General features: G+C 54.9%; 3 protein-coding genes across 3 annotated transcripts; all 3 read left to right on the top strand.

Moving 5' to 3' along the window:
* Positions 1 to 1634: 1634 nt before the first annotated feature.
* On the top strand, positions 1635 to 2218 carry LOC104326415 (protein S100-A12-like). Its single transcript, XM_009931197.1, has 2 exons — positions 1635 to 1787; positions 2027 to 2218. The coding sequence occupies exons 1-2, from the start codon at positions 1635 to 1637 to the stop codon at positions 2216 to 2218; spliced, it is 345 nt and encodes a 114-aa protein (XP_009929499.1).
* A 3110-nt stretch (positions 2219 to 5328) lies between these two features.
* Positions 5329 to 6130, top strand: LOC142364970 (protein S100-A8-like). The gene is made up of 2 exons (XM_075445282.1): positions 5329 to 5532; positions 5966 to 6130. Exons 1-2 carry the CDS (start codon positions 5329 to 5331, stop codon positions 6128 to 6130), a joined length of 369 nt encoding a protein of 122 aa, XP_075301397.1.
* A 3410-nt stretch (positions 6131 to 9540) lies between these two features.
* Positions 9541 to 11334, top strand: LOC104326419 (protein MRP-126). Its single transcript, XM_075445248.1, has 3 exons — positions 9541 to 9586; positions 10203 to 10361; positions 11005 to 11334. Exons 1-3 carry the CDS (start codon positions 9578 to 9580, stop codon positions 11188 to 11190), a joined length of 354 nt encoding a protein of 117 aa, XP_075301363.1. The 5' UTR covers positions 9541 to 9577; the 3' UTR covers positions 11191 to 11334.
* The last annotated feature ends 3266 nt before the right edge of the window (positions 11335 to 14600 follow it).

Consider the following 14600-nt stretch of genomic DNA (forward strand, 5'->3'; position numbering starts at 1 on the left):
CCAGCCCCGTGGCTGCGTTTGGTCATGGGGCCGATGCCAACAGCTCACAGCGGCTCTTTCACCGGAGCGTGGGCTGCCACGGCGTGGCAGGGTACGTGCCCTGACCTCCCGGCGTGCGGGTACACGGCTTCCATGGCAGACTGGGCAGCAAACGGCAGCATATGAGCACCCACGGCGCATGCGCATCTCCTCCCACCTCCCCACATGGTACAGGCACATCCCTTCACACCTCCCCACGCGTGTCCCATCACGTCTCGCCGGTGGAACATCCGTGTCCCGCTGATCAGCCCTGCGTGACTCCCCTTCCCGGAGAGAACACGCCTGTCTCCCGCCATCACACAACCCGCCCCTTGGTTTCACTCTTACGCAATTTTAGCTTTTCCTGACACCGGTTCCTCATTCTCCTGGATTAGGAGGCTGGTGGGGAGAAGTTTCACCACCGCTGTCCTTCCCATCTCCCAGAAGCCTCGACGGCTAGCATGGGCTTTTTGCTGTGCCAGTCCCACCAAGCACAAACTTGGGGTGAAGCACTTGGGCATCCTCAGGCACAGACTCCTCGCCAGCCCCCCCAGACTGTCTTTGCCCCAAGACACGCAGGGTTTAGCAGCCAGTGCCAGGCACTTGGAGCACCATGGGGTCTCCCACAAAGAGCAGCATCCCCCCAACACCAGGAACAGGCAGTGATTACTAATACCCTTGGTTATCATCAGGCAGCAGTTATGGCTACCGGGAAGTGCCACCTCCCAAGACTGGCTGGCAGGTTTCCAGCACGCTGGTGCACCCGGATTTATAACATCTTTCTTGGCTCCCTGGCTAGCTGTTAAGAAATGATTCAGGAGGAATGCTGCTTGTGATTTTGGAGAGGTGACTGACGGGTGGGATGCATGGGCCATCCCCCAGCACCCGTGCAGCAGTGTTCTGGGCGCAGACACCACACCTCCAGCCAAATTCAACAGCATCAGGGCAGATACAGGAGTGATGAACCGCACCATCCGTTGGGAAAAAACAGCTTCACCCCACTGAGGATGCTCACCCAGCACCTTCCGTGTGATCTGGAAAAGTTCCTCTTCCATCATGTCTGCAAAGACCCCCAAACTCTGCAGGAATGTCCTGGCTCCTGGGAAAGTCCCTGCACCGTCACTGAGCTATGATGCTGGCTTCCTGCAAATGTCTCTTTTGGTGTTACCTTGTTTTGCCCTAACGAGTTTTGTGCGTCCCCTCCCTCGTTAACAGTGGGAGCAGCCAGTTCCTGGAGCCAAGGAAGAAATTGCCGCCTGGGCGTGCTGCGTAGCCTTGCACAATTCCTGGGGTTATTGCCCTGAAGGAAATTTTAGGGTGTCACAAATCGTAGCTAAGGGAGAGTATAAAAGAGACCTCACCTCCACCGTGCCTTCACTGCTCCTGCCCGCTCCTCTCCTCCCGTGCACCACTGTCTGCAGAAGTCAGCCCCAGAACTGCTCATAGGTAAGTAGGTCCTTGCCGAATGGTGGCTTCAGGCTCCATGCTGCTGAAATTGCCACTAGGATGAGTGAACCCAACCTTGCTGGGCAGCCAGAGGCTGGCTGGGGCTCCCGGAGGACAGGGGAGTCCTCTGATGGGGTTTAATGTTTTGCTGTCTGTCTCTTCCTAGAAAGATGAAAACCGACCTGGAACTCGCCTTGGAGTGCATCGTCAACGTCTACCATCAGTATGCCATGAAGAAACCCATAGATGACTACCTGAGCAAGACCGAGTTCTCGGACCTGCTGAAGGAGACCGCCCAGCCCTTCCTCCACAACACGCTGCCGGTAAGAGCCAAGCATGGCCAAGCTCTCCTAACACTGGCGAGAGCTTGCAGGAGTGGTGACCTCCTCGGGGCATGGGGGTGCCTGAGAGCCTCCCAAGGGGGAGGGAGGATTTTTCTAGGGTTTTCCTGAAACTGTGCAGTCCTTGCTGGGTGAGCCTCATGCCACAGCTGTGGGCTGACAGGGTGACCCTGAACCCCACTGTTCTTCAGGCTGACTCTTTCATGTTTGTCCTGCTGCAGCCTAAAACAACTGTTGATGACTACATAAGAAAGCTCTTCACCAAAGCAGACCACAACCGTGACGGTCGCCTGAAGTTCACCGAGTTCCTGACCACCCTGAGTCTCATAGTCATTGAAGCCCACAAGAGGTCCCACCAGGGTCACACGAGCCATGACCATGGCCAAGACCATGGTCACGATCACGGCAACTGAAGTGGTTGGTAGGGTGACTGTGCCCATGGGATTGTACTCCTCCAGCAGCATCATCCCTTCCTGTTGTCCACAAGCACAGACAAACCCGTATCCAAAGCTCTGTCATCTGTTTCTGCCCATGGCATTGAAATAAAATTTCTTTCTTGAAGCACAAAATGCATCTGTGTTATGTGTCCAGGGACGATGCGTTATGCACTCAGCCGATGGCTGGGGGGGGTTCAATGCAGGTTGCACCAGAGAAGCAGTGGGAAAGGGAAGGCGGCGTGGGGGGACCCTGCTCCCAGCAGAGCGGGGAGCCGGGCCAGCAGTGCTCTTGGGTCCCAACTGAGCAGCACAGGCTGTGTGGGCTCCCCGTTCTGAAGCACATCAGACCCTGGCACCCTCCCTGGTGCCTTGCCGAGGCTCGGTGGGTTCCCTGCACGGGGTGGTTGGCCCCAGCACCCTTCACCTCAGCAGACGGTGGGGTGCGTAGTACCCCTTCACACTCGTGGGGTTCCCAGGTAGGGGAGGCTGGTGGCTGCATAAGAGCATCCTCAGCCCCGGTTCTCCTGGCCCCTCTTTGCACCAGCTCCAAGACGTGTCAGGGGTGAAGCCCAGCTGCAGGCTGCTTCCCCAGGTGGCTACCGAGACCCAGCTCTGGAGCTGGGGTGCAGCACCCTGGAGGTGCGTGAAAATGCGTTTGCAATCTGCAAAGCAACCAGAGCTTATCTTGCAAACCCCGAGACAGCAAAGAACGAGGCTGGGGGGCTCTGGGGAAGCTGGTGTTAACTCTGCACCATAAAGGCAGATGTTTTTGTTAGAGTGGGCCAACAGCCCCCCAGGTCACAGCACATTTACAAGCCATTGTGGGCTCCTGGGGACTGGATACATGAGTGGAAAAGAGCTCCTGCATCTGCTGGTGATGGTGCACTGAGGGGCAGACCCTCAGGAGCATTCAACATTTCCAATGTCAGTTGAAACTAGAGGTCCGTCCCGTGTGAAACCGAGCCATGAAAGGAAGCATGGGGCTATCACGTGGTTACTCGCAGTCGATAACACAGGATCACTCTCTGGCTCCACAATTTTGATGTGGGGGAGCAGCCCTTGTCCCTCAGAGACAGATCTTCTTCACTTCCCTGCCAGGTTGTCACTTGGGTATCGCTCCCCTTGCAGAGCTGGGCTGCCTGCCCCGCAGGTTTTGGGGAGGGTGGCTGGGAAAGTCTGGAATTCAGAGCCCACGGGTCTGTCTGCGTGAGGACTACACAAGCACACGGGTCAAAAGCCAGCCTCTGCTGATGCTGTGCAAGGCCAGCTGAGGAACGAGGATGGAATTTCGGATTGTCACCCGTCTCTAAGGAGTAGAGCAGGAAACAAAAAAGCAACAAAGTGAGTCAGGGGTACCAGAATACAGCTCAGGCAACAGTTCTTGATACTGCTCCTGGGACGTGCAAGAAGCGTCCTCAAACAGGAAAGTTTACCCTTTTATTTTTTGTTCCTACCCTCTTCCTGGAATCTATTGTCTGATTTTTACTACATCTTATAGTCTCTTCATTCTTCTGGTACCTGTTCTGCTAACGCAAGAGAAGTGGCACAGAGGTGACTGTTGCAAAACACTTGCTAGTTAATGCTCCAGTCAGCAAAGACCCCGACCTCAGATTTTCTTCTTGTTTTATGCCTCCACAAGGTTTCTGGAGCAAGAGAAAAGGTCTTGTACAAGTGATGTGAAAATAGAAAGCAATGGAAAATACTCTGGAAAAGAATTCATTAAGAGGTGGATGTTGCCTTCATCTTTGCTAGTGTTCAACCAGTGAATGTTGTAGAAAACATAGAGATCACATTGAAAACCACTGAGGGACATGAGTCATTCATGTCTCTCTGAAACAGCCCATCTTTCTTCTACACCGGCATGAGAGCATGCAAAATTTTCAGCCCACTGCAAAACTTGCGGATTTTTGGCAAGTCCTGCCAAGGTGGACTTGCCCTTCACACTCACGTTGAGGTGTGATGGTACACACAGCGTTTTTGCCATTCTTAGCCCAGTGTGTGAGCAGCTCATCCCCATCAGCGGTCACGGTGGGGTGGAAGGACAGCATTTCCAAAGCTTGGTGGGTGCAACCAGGAACTATGTGTAGAGGTATGACACCGGGAGGGGTTCAGAAGTTCCCACCTTGCAATTTCCAGGTACGGGAAACTCAAGTTGTTGCTTGCAGCAGGTGTGTCACCGTCGCTGATGAAAGAGGACCTCAGACATGTATAAAAGGGCCATCCAGGCTCTTGGATCACTACAACAGACCGATCCTTCGAAAACCTTCCTTGGAGACGAGGGTAAGTGACACTGCAACGGTTCTTACTGGAAATAAGATGAGGGAGAAAGAATTTTGAATATGGCACTTCATGCTGTGGCTGTTTTGTTCCAGGGTAATGCTTTCTGCTTGGGACAGGGTAGGAGGCTGGTTTTGGCTACAACAATACAAGTATAAATTCATCGTATTTCTGTGTCATCTGTAGTCTGGGTGTAATTGTTTCCACTGGCAAGGAGGGAGCCCTTTGGGGTTGTCACCGGCATGATGGCATCCAGCAGAAAGCAGGGTCTCTGTGCTCAGTGACTGTGGTAAAAAGGGTTTGCAGCCCAAAGAGGCAAGGGAGATTCACAGAAAGAGGAAGCTGCAGAGAAGCCCGTACCTGAACTGTGCTCCCGTCCTCACTCATCCTTGCTGTCTGTGGCACAGTACAGATACACAGCCGCAGCCTCAAGGGTTTGTCTAACTTGCCTGGCAAATGCCTCCAGGTCCGTAAGAACAAGCCACTTCTTGGGTGAAGCTAAAATTAGAGGCGGTTGGGTGATGCTGTAAAACGATGATTTTCCTAAAACTACTTATTACCCGCTCAGCCCTGAGGAGCCACTGACTGCCCCTGGGCACACTCAGTGCTGCTGGCTTGCTCCTCAGCCCTAGCAAGATGTGGCTCCTGCTGCAGATCTTCTGCTAGGCTGGGGAGAATGCAATGCAAACCTCCCTTGGGGTGCCTGGGATGGGGGCCAAGAGCATGGCACAGGGTGCCTGACTTTTGATACACCTAATGGTCTTGAGGTTTCTCCAAACACTTTCGGCAGGTACTTCAAAAGCTCAGCCATGTCTGCAAGCACCCAGGCTGGAACCACCCTTCCCAAGCCTGCTTGTGGTTTCCCTGGAAACTGCACAATGGAGAAGGCCCTGAAAACCATTGTGGATGTCTACCACCGTTACAGCATCCGGGAGGGCAAGCCTGATTCACTGAACTTCAACGACTTCAACACGCTGCTGAAAGAGCAGGCACCAAACTTCCTGAAGGCTTGCGTGAGTGCTTACAGGACCTCTGTTGTACTCCCCAGGGTGATGGTCTCCTCAGGGGGGTGGTGGGTGCGATGAGGCTGAGGTTGGCTCCAGGGATGCTCCCAGGGGAATGGGGTACAGTCCCCACCAAGGGCTGTGGCTCACGGAGTGGGTTTCTGCTATCAGAATCAGCTTGTCCATGCGCTGTGTGGACACCTGCACTCATCCCTCCCACCACCGCAGGGCTGCTGAGCAGCCAAGGGGACTTGGGACAAGAGCCTCCTCATCTGGGGTTTTAACTAGGGGCCAACTGCAAGGTAAAAGAGGGTCACAACAGTCCTGCAGCTTCCAAACCCTTCCCAGGGTATGCAAGAATAAAGCTGGCTCAGTTTCCACCTGTGGCTGTGCAGCCTAGGGAGGGGGGCACGCTGACACATGTCCTGTCCCCCCACTGTAGGAAAGGTACCGTCCAGGCTACCTGCAGAACCTCTTCAGAGAGACGGATGTAAATAAGGACCACGATCTGTCTTTCGAGGAGTTCACCACTGTATTGTCCAAGATTACCAACGACGCCCATCACATCAGCCACAACGAAGACCGCTGCGGACCAGACAAGGATTGAAATCTCCATGCTTCCCCGTGAAAATCTCGGAGGGGGTTGCTTACAGGAGTTGGGCTCTGGCTGCTTTCTATCTGCTTGGATCATTTGTGCTTGTGAGACAATAAAGCATCACTTGAAGTTCATTAAGTCTTCATCTCAGCACTTCCTTGTGCATCCACCTCTCAGATGGGGAGGGCAGGCACCAGCTGCACCGAGTGCGTGGTCCTGCCAGAGCCATGGGGTAAAGGTTTGCCTAAAAAACCCATAAAAAAAGCTTCTGATCATGATGTAGTGAGTGGGAAGAGCTGTATTGCTCAATGTCTGGCCCAAGCTGAGAGGGCTGGACTGGTGGGCTAGGAGGGCACTATTGACCAGAAGACCAGTGCAAGACACTGCCTGAGCTCGGGTGGAGTTTAGCCATGAGCTGCACCACACTGCAGCTGTGTTCGAGGTTTTTCTCCTGGCAGAGGAAGTTTTCTGCACAGACTGGGAAGAGCACAGCCAGCCCAGCTCAGGGAAGTACCTCCTGTTTTGCCCATCCTCATCCAGCTTTTTCCCCTTGGCCATGCCAAGTGCATCCACTGGATGCAGAATCAGCCATGAGCAGGAAAAACGCATTAATACCCATGACAACAGTGGTTCACAACAGACCCCAGCCTTTACCATGATAACAATCCAGGGCGCTTTTAGGGAAAAAAAGACACACAGAGGTCACTATCTGTGTATATATAGCTTCTAGTCCATGGAAAATTCTGAGATTTAAAATTTTCTTCCTAAAACTCAATGAAATCTCAAAATTCAGAGGTTTCCCACACAGCCAAGCCATCTGGAACACTCCCTTCCAACCATGTTGAATCACTTGCTACCCGGCCAAGATGAAACGCCCAGATGGTTTCCATCTTGGAGCTTTCCACCAGTAAAATATTCTCCTCAAAATCCTGACAGCCTCCAGCAGTGCACAAGGGTCTTGTCCCTGGTTGAGCCCTCTGGGAGATGCCTTGCAGCACAACCAAGCCAGTTTCTGAGTGCCAAACATGCTGTGATCCAGCCCTTTTCCTCACCGAACGCTCGGATACAACCACCCCACGGGGTCGAGCGGGCAGCTGCCCCAGCGCAAGAGCAACACCTTGCATGTTGCAGCACAGGCAGGAAGGGCAAGTGCAATGACCAGATCCAGCTCTGCAACCTGCCATAGCTCCAGGAGGGCTCGAGGAGGGTCCAGCACCCCGGAGCAGTCGCACCATGCCTGTGCCAGCAGCAGAGCTGGCTCTCAGCTCCCGTTGGGCTGGACCAAGATGGTGCCTACCAAGCAGCTGAGTTTGTAGCTGTTTGATATGGCTGAGATTGATGAATGCTTTTGGCTCGAGCTAAAGGACTGGGAAATCCTTTGCCCTGTGGCTCCAGAATGGGAAAACCTGTAAGCAGCTTCCTGCTTGCGCAAGGCCACAGCTGAAGCATCGCTGGTCTGATGCTGCTCAAAGGTGCTCAGGAGCCAGGGCTTGGAGTGCATCCCCTCATTTCCCCAAGCTAAAACCACATCTAGGAACCAGAACATGTCTCTTACCCTGATCCCGGGCTAAAACCTGCTGCGAAACACAGCAAACCACACAGTGATGAACCCTGCCATGCCTTCTTCCCGCATCAGCCACCCGCTTGCTCGTAAAAGTCTATTTTGAAAGAGTTTTGCAACCGCTGTCAGGCATGGGCTGCCCTGACAGGGCTCAGCTCCTCAGGGCACAACCAGCTCCTGTCACTTCAGACCAGGTCTTTCACTCGCCGTGGCTATCGGGCTGCTTCCCGCTCCTTCCTTGCTCAACCCTGGTGACCTTGGGGCCAGAGTTGCAGCTCGCTGCAGCCACTTTACAGGCATGGCTGGATGGGGATGCTGCTGCTGCAAGGAAACCTGCAGAGCCAGGCAAAAAGTTGTGCTAGCACTTGTTCCTGTGACCCTAAGAGATACCCAGGCTGCCTGGTCACCTGAATGACTGCACTGGCATTTAAGAACCAGACACCTGGTGTCTCATCCCTGCTGCCTGGTGGGCACATCCGAGGGTCTAGTCACCATCCCTCTCTGGAAATCCCTGGCCCTTCCCACACCCTGTAACCTGTCCTTGCTCTTCCCCACTTTCAAGACGATAAAATGACCAAAGACACGGTTTCCTGAAGTTGCTACAAAGTTCTGCAACTGAGCGGATGGTCCCTGATGCTCAGTTGTGAAACGCCCCAGCCCTTCTCCAGCTGTTTGGTTCTTCAGAGCACTCCTGTTGTGAAACACAGCGCACCCTGAATGGTGAGGGCTGGGGTCCGGGTGGCCACTGCCCGTGGACCAGGGCTGCATCCCCGAGCAGCTCCCTGCAAGATGCTGCCCCATGTCAGCTCATCTGGAGCTCCCAGAGCGTGCCTGAGGCCTGCCCATGGCCCCGCGTTGGCCTCCACTTTGTGTCCGAGATTAGTATCATGTCTGGCAGGTTAAACTAAGCCCCAAACAAGTCATCAGGCAGAGAATTTTAATAAAGCAGCACTGGAAAATCTTGTTTTGCTCCTGATCCCAGCAGCTCTGAGTCACAGCGCCTGCGCTGGGTCTCTGTGACACTGAGAAACAATGACAAAAAGCAGCTACAAAGTGAGGACACAGTCCTAAGAAGTAAAAATACACCTCAGCCACACCTGGTCTCCACAGCTCAGAGCATACCTTGGGTGGGGAGAAACCACCCTTGGCACAGGCAGCTGCTGATCTGAGGAGCTGAAAGTTGAAGTTCCTGGAGTCCCAGCAGCTGGGAACCTGCCCTGTATTATTGTCCTTCCACGAAGAGCGGCTTGCTGCAGGTAAGGGATGGTTCCCCAGTGCTGGGGCACTGCCCGCAGCACCAGCTCTGTCCCTGTGTCACACAGACAGCCCTGGCCATGCTGTCAGGGCTGGGCTGCATAAAACAGTGGGATGCTTTTGGAGCACAGGGCCACATAGTGCTTGCAGGCACCAGGTCTGCAAGGATGGGGATGCTATGGGGCCAAGCAGTGCTGGCTCACTGGAGAAGTGAAGGCATGATGCTGTGGGTCCTCTTTGCCTCGTGGCATGAAAAGACACCCCTGGAGAGGAATGAAACAGGTCACATCGAAGAAGCCAAGGGGAGCGGACTTCTGTTGAGAGTGGATGGAGAATTACAGCCCAAATAGCCAGGTGGAGGGGACCCAGCTGCAGGGACATGGCCATGCCCTGGCTACCTCCCTGCCACCCAACCAGAGTACGACACACCAACCTTGCGGGAAAAGCCGCAGAGACCCCTTTTAAGCAACTACCCCAGAGCCTTAAGCAATGCTGAAGTATGTCATGAAGATCGACTGGAATTGGATGAAACGGAGACATTTCACAACCGGTGGAGTGGCGCAGGCAGATTGCTGGGCTATAAGAGATGCCACACTTGAGACCAGCCCTGCTCCAGCCTGAGTGGATCTCGCTACTTCGTCAAGATGAGCAAGGCAAGTTCAGCAGTGACTTGGGCATTTAAGGTCTCCATGTTCTTTTCCAGGTGCCGGTTGGGCCATCATAGGTGCAAGGACCCTTGGAGACCCTCTTCTTGCCATATGAGCTACCATCAGTTGCTGGAAGAGGATAACCATCTTCGCTCAAGCTCATCTGAGCACAACCTAAAAGGAGAAAGGTCTCCTCCTGAAGAGGCTCCCCACAGCACAACCGGACCACCAAAGGGGCTCCTGGACATCAGATCTCATACTCTATCTCCACAGAGGTTTTTGCAGTGCCACCAGCTATTTTGGGAGCCTGGCTGCAACAGTGCTTGACTTGCAGAAGGCACTTTTTGGAGGGCAAATCATCTCTTGGCTATTATCTGTAGTTGCACATCCCAGAGTAGAAGCAGGCAAAGGCTGCAACCCTCTTAAGTCTCCTTTGGCTTGCAGATGAGAGCAAACTCAAAACAGCTCAATCTTATCCCCCTGAAAGAATGACTGAACAAAGCCAGCTGCGTCCTCATCTGGTCTGAAGCAGATGGCTGTACCAGAGCCTTGCTGGTTTACATCAGACTTCCCCATCTATTGTGGCTCCTGACATTACTCCGTGTAACCATTTCTCTTCCAGACTTCCCAGATCCAGGGACCGCTCTCCGAGCTGGAGAAGGCCATGGATGTCATCATCGATGTCTTCCACCAGTACTCGAGACAGGAGGGGGACAGAGACACCCTGACCAAGAAGGAGCTGAAGCTCCTGATTGAGAAGCAGCTTGTGAACTACCTCAAGGTGAGTGGAGTTGCTTGTGACCCACATGGGGCAGAAGCTGGGCTGGACCCCATTGCCTGAATACCCCCAGGGACTGGATGCACTCCCTTCCCATTCTCCTTTCCTGCCCCAACACCTTCTGCCCAACTGCCGCTTTCCAAACATGCTCCATAAAGGCAGATGAAGAAAACCCTCCCCGGTCTGGGTAAACCTCCAGCCAGAGATTTAGCCTCATCACCTTACCTGCAAAAATCAGGATCATGTTGCCCAAGCGCTCCTCTGTCATCTAGGAGCAAAGATGTCAGAAATCTCAGCCAAAAAGCCCATTTTTTGTAACTCACTTTACTGAAGCAGAAGGTAAAGTGTTTTTAATCCGACATATTAAAGGAGAGGTTTGTGACTGCAGAACACTGCTGCGTTCATCAGTCTGCACGTTGCACGGTGTCCTGCCAGTGGTGCGAGCCTGTGGCTCCCCGATTGCTTCATCACCGTGGGTGAATCATTGCTGTACCCAAAGCAGTGGGTGATGATGGCAAGAGGACGGACCCATGCACAAGGCCAGGCTGTTGGGGACCTGGCAGCTGTGAGGGTCCCGGAGAGGCGAGGGGGGAGCTTCAGCTGTGGATGACCGGGCTTTGCCCTCATCCTGTCCCTTCCTTTGCAGCACGTGAAAAACAAGGCTACCATTGACGAAATCATGAAGGACCTGGATATCAACAAGGACGCGCAGATCAGCTTCTGCGAGATGATGTTGCTGGTCACCCGTGTGACCATTGCCACCCACGAACGCCTCCATGACATCGAGGACCAGCAGCAACAGCAGCACAAGCACCAGCACCACCACCACTGAGCTGGGCTGTGGTCCCCAGCCGAAGGCACCCAGGCAGTGCTCACAGCTCCCGGCTTTCTCCCCTCCATCCCTCCCTGCCCACCTCCCTCCTTCCCTTCCTTCAAGTCTGATGGTTTTGCTGCCAAATAAAGATTTGCCTTAAGGCTGTCAAACCTCTCCCGTGTGTCTGCGTGGGTTTTCCTCGAGGCAAGTCCTGCACCTTGCTCTCTCATCATAGCTTTAAACCAGGCAAACTCAGCTTGGAGACAGGCTGCAGGTTCTCAGGGGCGAGGTGGGTGCGGGGGGAGAGCGGGGTTCATTGCAGTGGGGCAGGTGTTTACACTTTTAACTAGAACAAAAGCCTGTCTTGGCCTGACAACACTCTGCATGTCTCCTAGGACTGAGCTGTAGGCAAGATCTGGAAGGAAGGATGGGGAGGGATGAGCACTTCTGCAGCAGCACCCTTTTTAGGGCACTTCTCCACAGGGCCCTGGCATGGGGCTGGGTGAGTTTATCAGTGCTACAGCCAGCAGCAAGGTCTGACCACTGGGTTTTGTGTGGACAAGAACTGAGAATAACCCCAACTTCTCACTCGGAGCATCCGAAGTTTGCACCGAGAAGGTGCCCATGACCAATAGCTGCTTCCCGGAGTGGGTGGCTGGAAATGCCTACCATGCTGCTGAGCACCCTGCCACCATTTAGAGACTGGCTACTGATTTGCAAGTGCCTTTTACAAGAGAAAAAGGAACAGTTGTGATTTCCTAAGGGTGAGCCAAAGCCCTGAAATCGCCCTGCTCTGTGAAGGAACCTGCCACGAGCTTCCCCAAACCAGCAGCGCTGAAGCAAGCCCCTGGGTAACACAAGACTGCCGCAAGTTTGCTTCACCGCTGCTGCCCAGGTTGCTTCAGCTTCCTTTGGAGTCAGTTTTGACATCTGAATTGTCAAACACCTTCTTAGGAGCTAAAATCTGCTGCAGGGACCAGAGTCCACTCAGCTCTGAGCCTGCACAGGGTGGCAGATCCCCTCTGGAGCTAGATCCTGCACCCAACACGCAATCCTGCACCCCAACATGGGTCATGCACCCCATCCTACAGCACTTCAGGGTCTCTGGAGCAGGTAAGAGCCCCACACCCGGGAGAAAGAGCAGAGTTGGTTCGTTGTCACCACCCTGCCAGGGCAGAACCACATCACCTCCAAGAACCCAGTGGTCCCCAGGGATGGGCAGCTTTTGGGACAAGCACGGTTTGGGTCCCATGTGCAACAGGTCAGCTTTCCAGGAGCTCAGCACCCTGCTGATGGGTTGTCAGCCCTTCTCTGCAGCAGAGAGGTCTCCCTATGCAGGGGCCAAGCACACAAATCTGGGTGCTGGGGGCACCCGCAAACCATCCTGGGACCTTCACCCAGGATCTGGGCAGGAACCAGCCTCGAAGCTTGCAGGTCTGAAGCAATAGGATATTTGCCAACACAGCAGGACTTCACTCTCCCCTGAAACCCAGGGTGCAGGACTCCTGTTGTGTCACCCGCCGGGGCTGTTGACCCATCACATAGAAGGTGGCAAAGAATTGTCCACCGCAGACCCCGAGTGTAGCAGGGAGAGGACACAGATGCAGGGCTACGAGCACACAGATGCGATTGCCAGGTCCTCACGTCACAGCAGAGCAGTCCCCAAGCCCACACGCATCCTTTCACCCCAACAGAACTCGCAGGTCCCAAACAGAGGAGAAGCCAAAGCAATGCAAGAAGGTGCTGGATACACCCCAGCCGTGCTGCATCCTGTGCCACAGAGGGGTGCTCGGTCAGGCCGGTGGGCAAGGTGCTCTGCTGCCCATTTGGGGATGAGGATGTCATCTGGGTTCCTCCAGCCTTGCTGCCCCAAGAGCAGCTCTCCAGCAGCACGAAGCAGCAGGGCTGGCAGCCCCCAGCTGCCTTCACCCCCAGGTTCTAAGGCAGGATGGGACCTTTGGAAGCTGAGGACCAGGCAGTCTGCGACAGGTTCCTGCTGCCACCTGGTGGCACGTGCCACCGAGGATGCTGGGCTGGCCACCAGCCCCGGAGCAGCCCGGGGAACCCCACAGTCCTGCCCTGCTCCCCAGGGTTGCAGCCTGGCCCATCGCTCACAGCCAGACCCCCACTCACGACCCACTGCTCACCACCTCCCCTATTTCCACACCACCAGTGCTGTTTGCAAGAAGTAGGATTATTCTGACTTGGGTGCCAGGAACAAAAACTGAATTTTTGGGCTCAGCTGGCAGCGCCAGGATGTGCACCAATCTGCAAACACCGAACCTCCTCTCCCCTAGTACCTCTGCTTAAGCCACCACACGCTTTTGCTGGTAAAAGCTCCTTTCTTTCTCAGCACTGCCACATCAGCTCTGCTTACCTGTGTCCTTCGGGGAGCAGGAGAAGGGAAAAGCACCACAGCTCCTCCAGGGTATGGCTCAAAGCAGCAGGAAAACGATGGATGCAGATAAATCCTAAACTCACCTCCTTTCCCTGTGCAGGGGGAGTTTCTCCCCACATCCTTCTCCCTGAGATTTCCCCCAACACGTTTGCACCCTGTCGAGGGTCCCAGCCTAAGGACTACGTCTTCCCATCTGCTACCCTGTCCTGAGCCTTGGGGTGGCCCTGCCAGCTCCTCACGCTGCTGACCTCCTCCCAGTGCTCCCAGGCTGGAGAAAAGAGGCTGAAGCCTCCAGGGCTGGGTTTTATGAACAACTCTGCAACGAGGGGATGCGATCCAGCTGGGGCTGAGCTGTGCCTCCCAGCTGGGACCCAGCCCAGCCCCAGCTTCACCATCCTGCCTGGTCCCCCTGCCCACCACGGACCCTCCCCACCCACCGAAGACCTCCTCCACCTGCTGCAGACCCCCTTCATCCCCAACAGACCCCTCCACACAGGGTCCGCAGAGGAAGGGTTGTGCAATACCCAGTGCTGTGGCAATTGGGGACTTTGATGCACCGTGCGCATTGACGTGCTGATAGGGATGAGCCACAGTGGGGTGAAACTGGTTATTCCTGGGGTGCTGGTGAGGCCCATGGCCAGGAACTGACCCACCGTTGTGGGTAAACCCATGCGCAGAGCCCAGCAAAGCCAGCCTGACGCCGCTGCGGACGGGGACGTGCCGCTGTGGGATGGCACCGTGGTGGCAGCAGGCTCGGAGGGAGTAGCCGGCGGAAGGAACTGGCTCAGAGTGATTCAGAGCAATTTTCTCCCTAATTCCCCCCATTCCCTGGGCGGACGTGTGCTAATCGAGGTGGCAGCAGCAGAGGGAGGAGTACAGCGGTTGTAGGTGCCATTGCCATGCGTTGCCATCCCACTCTCCTCCGCAAACGCTTCCTGCCCGGTGCGGTGGCTTCCGCACCACCATGCCTGGTCACCCCCCACCATCCCTGGTCCTGGGGTCCTTCCCACGCCTGGACATGAACCATCCC

Source organism: Opisthocomus hoazin, chromosome 30, assembly GCF_030867145.1.
Source record: "Opisthocomus hoazin isolate bOpiHoa1 chromosome 30, bOpiHoa1.hap1, whole genome shotgun sequence".
Taxonomy (NCBI): domain Eukaryota; kingdom Metazoa; phylum Chordata; class Aves; order Opisthocomiformes; family Opisthocomidae; genus Opisthocomus; species Opisthocomus hoazin.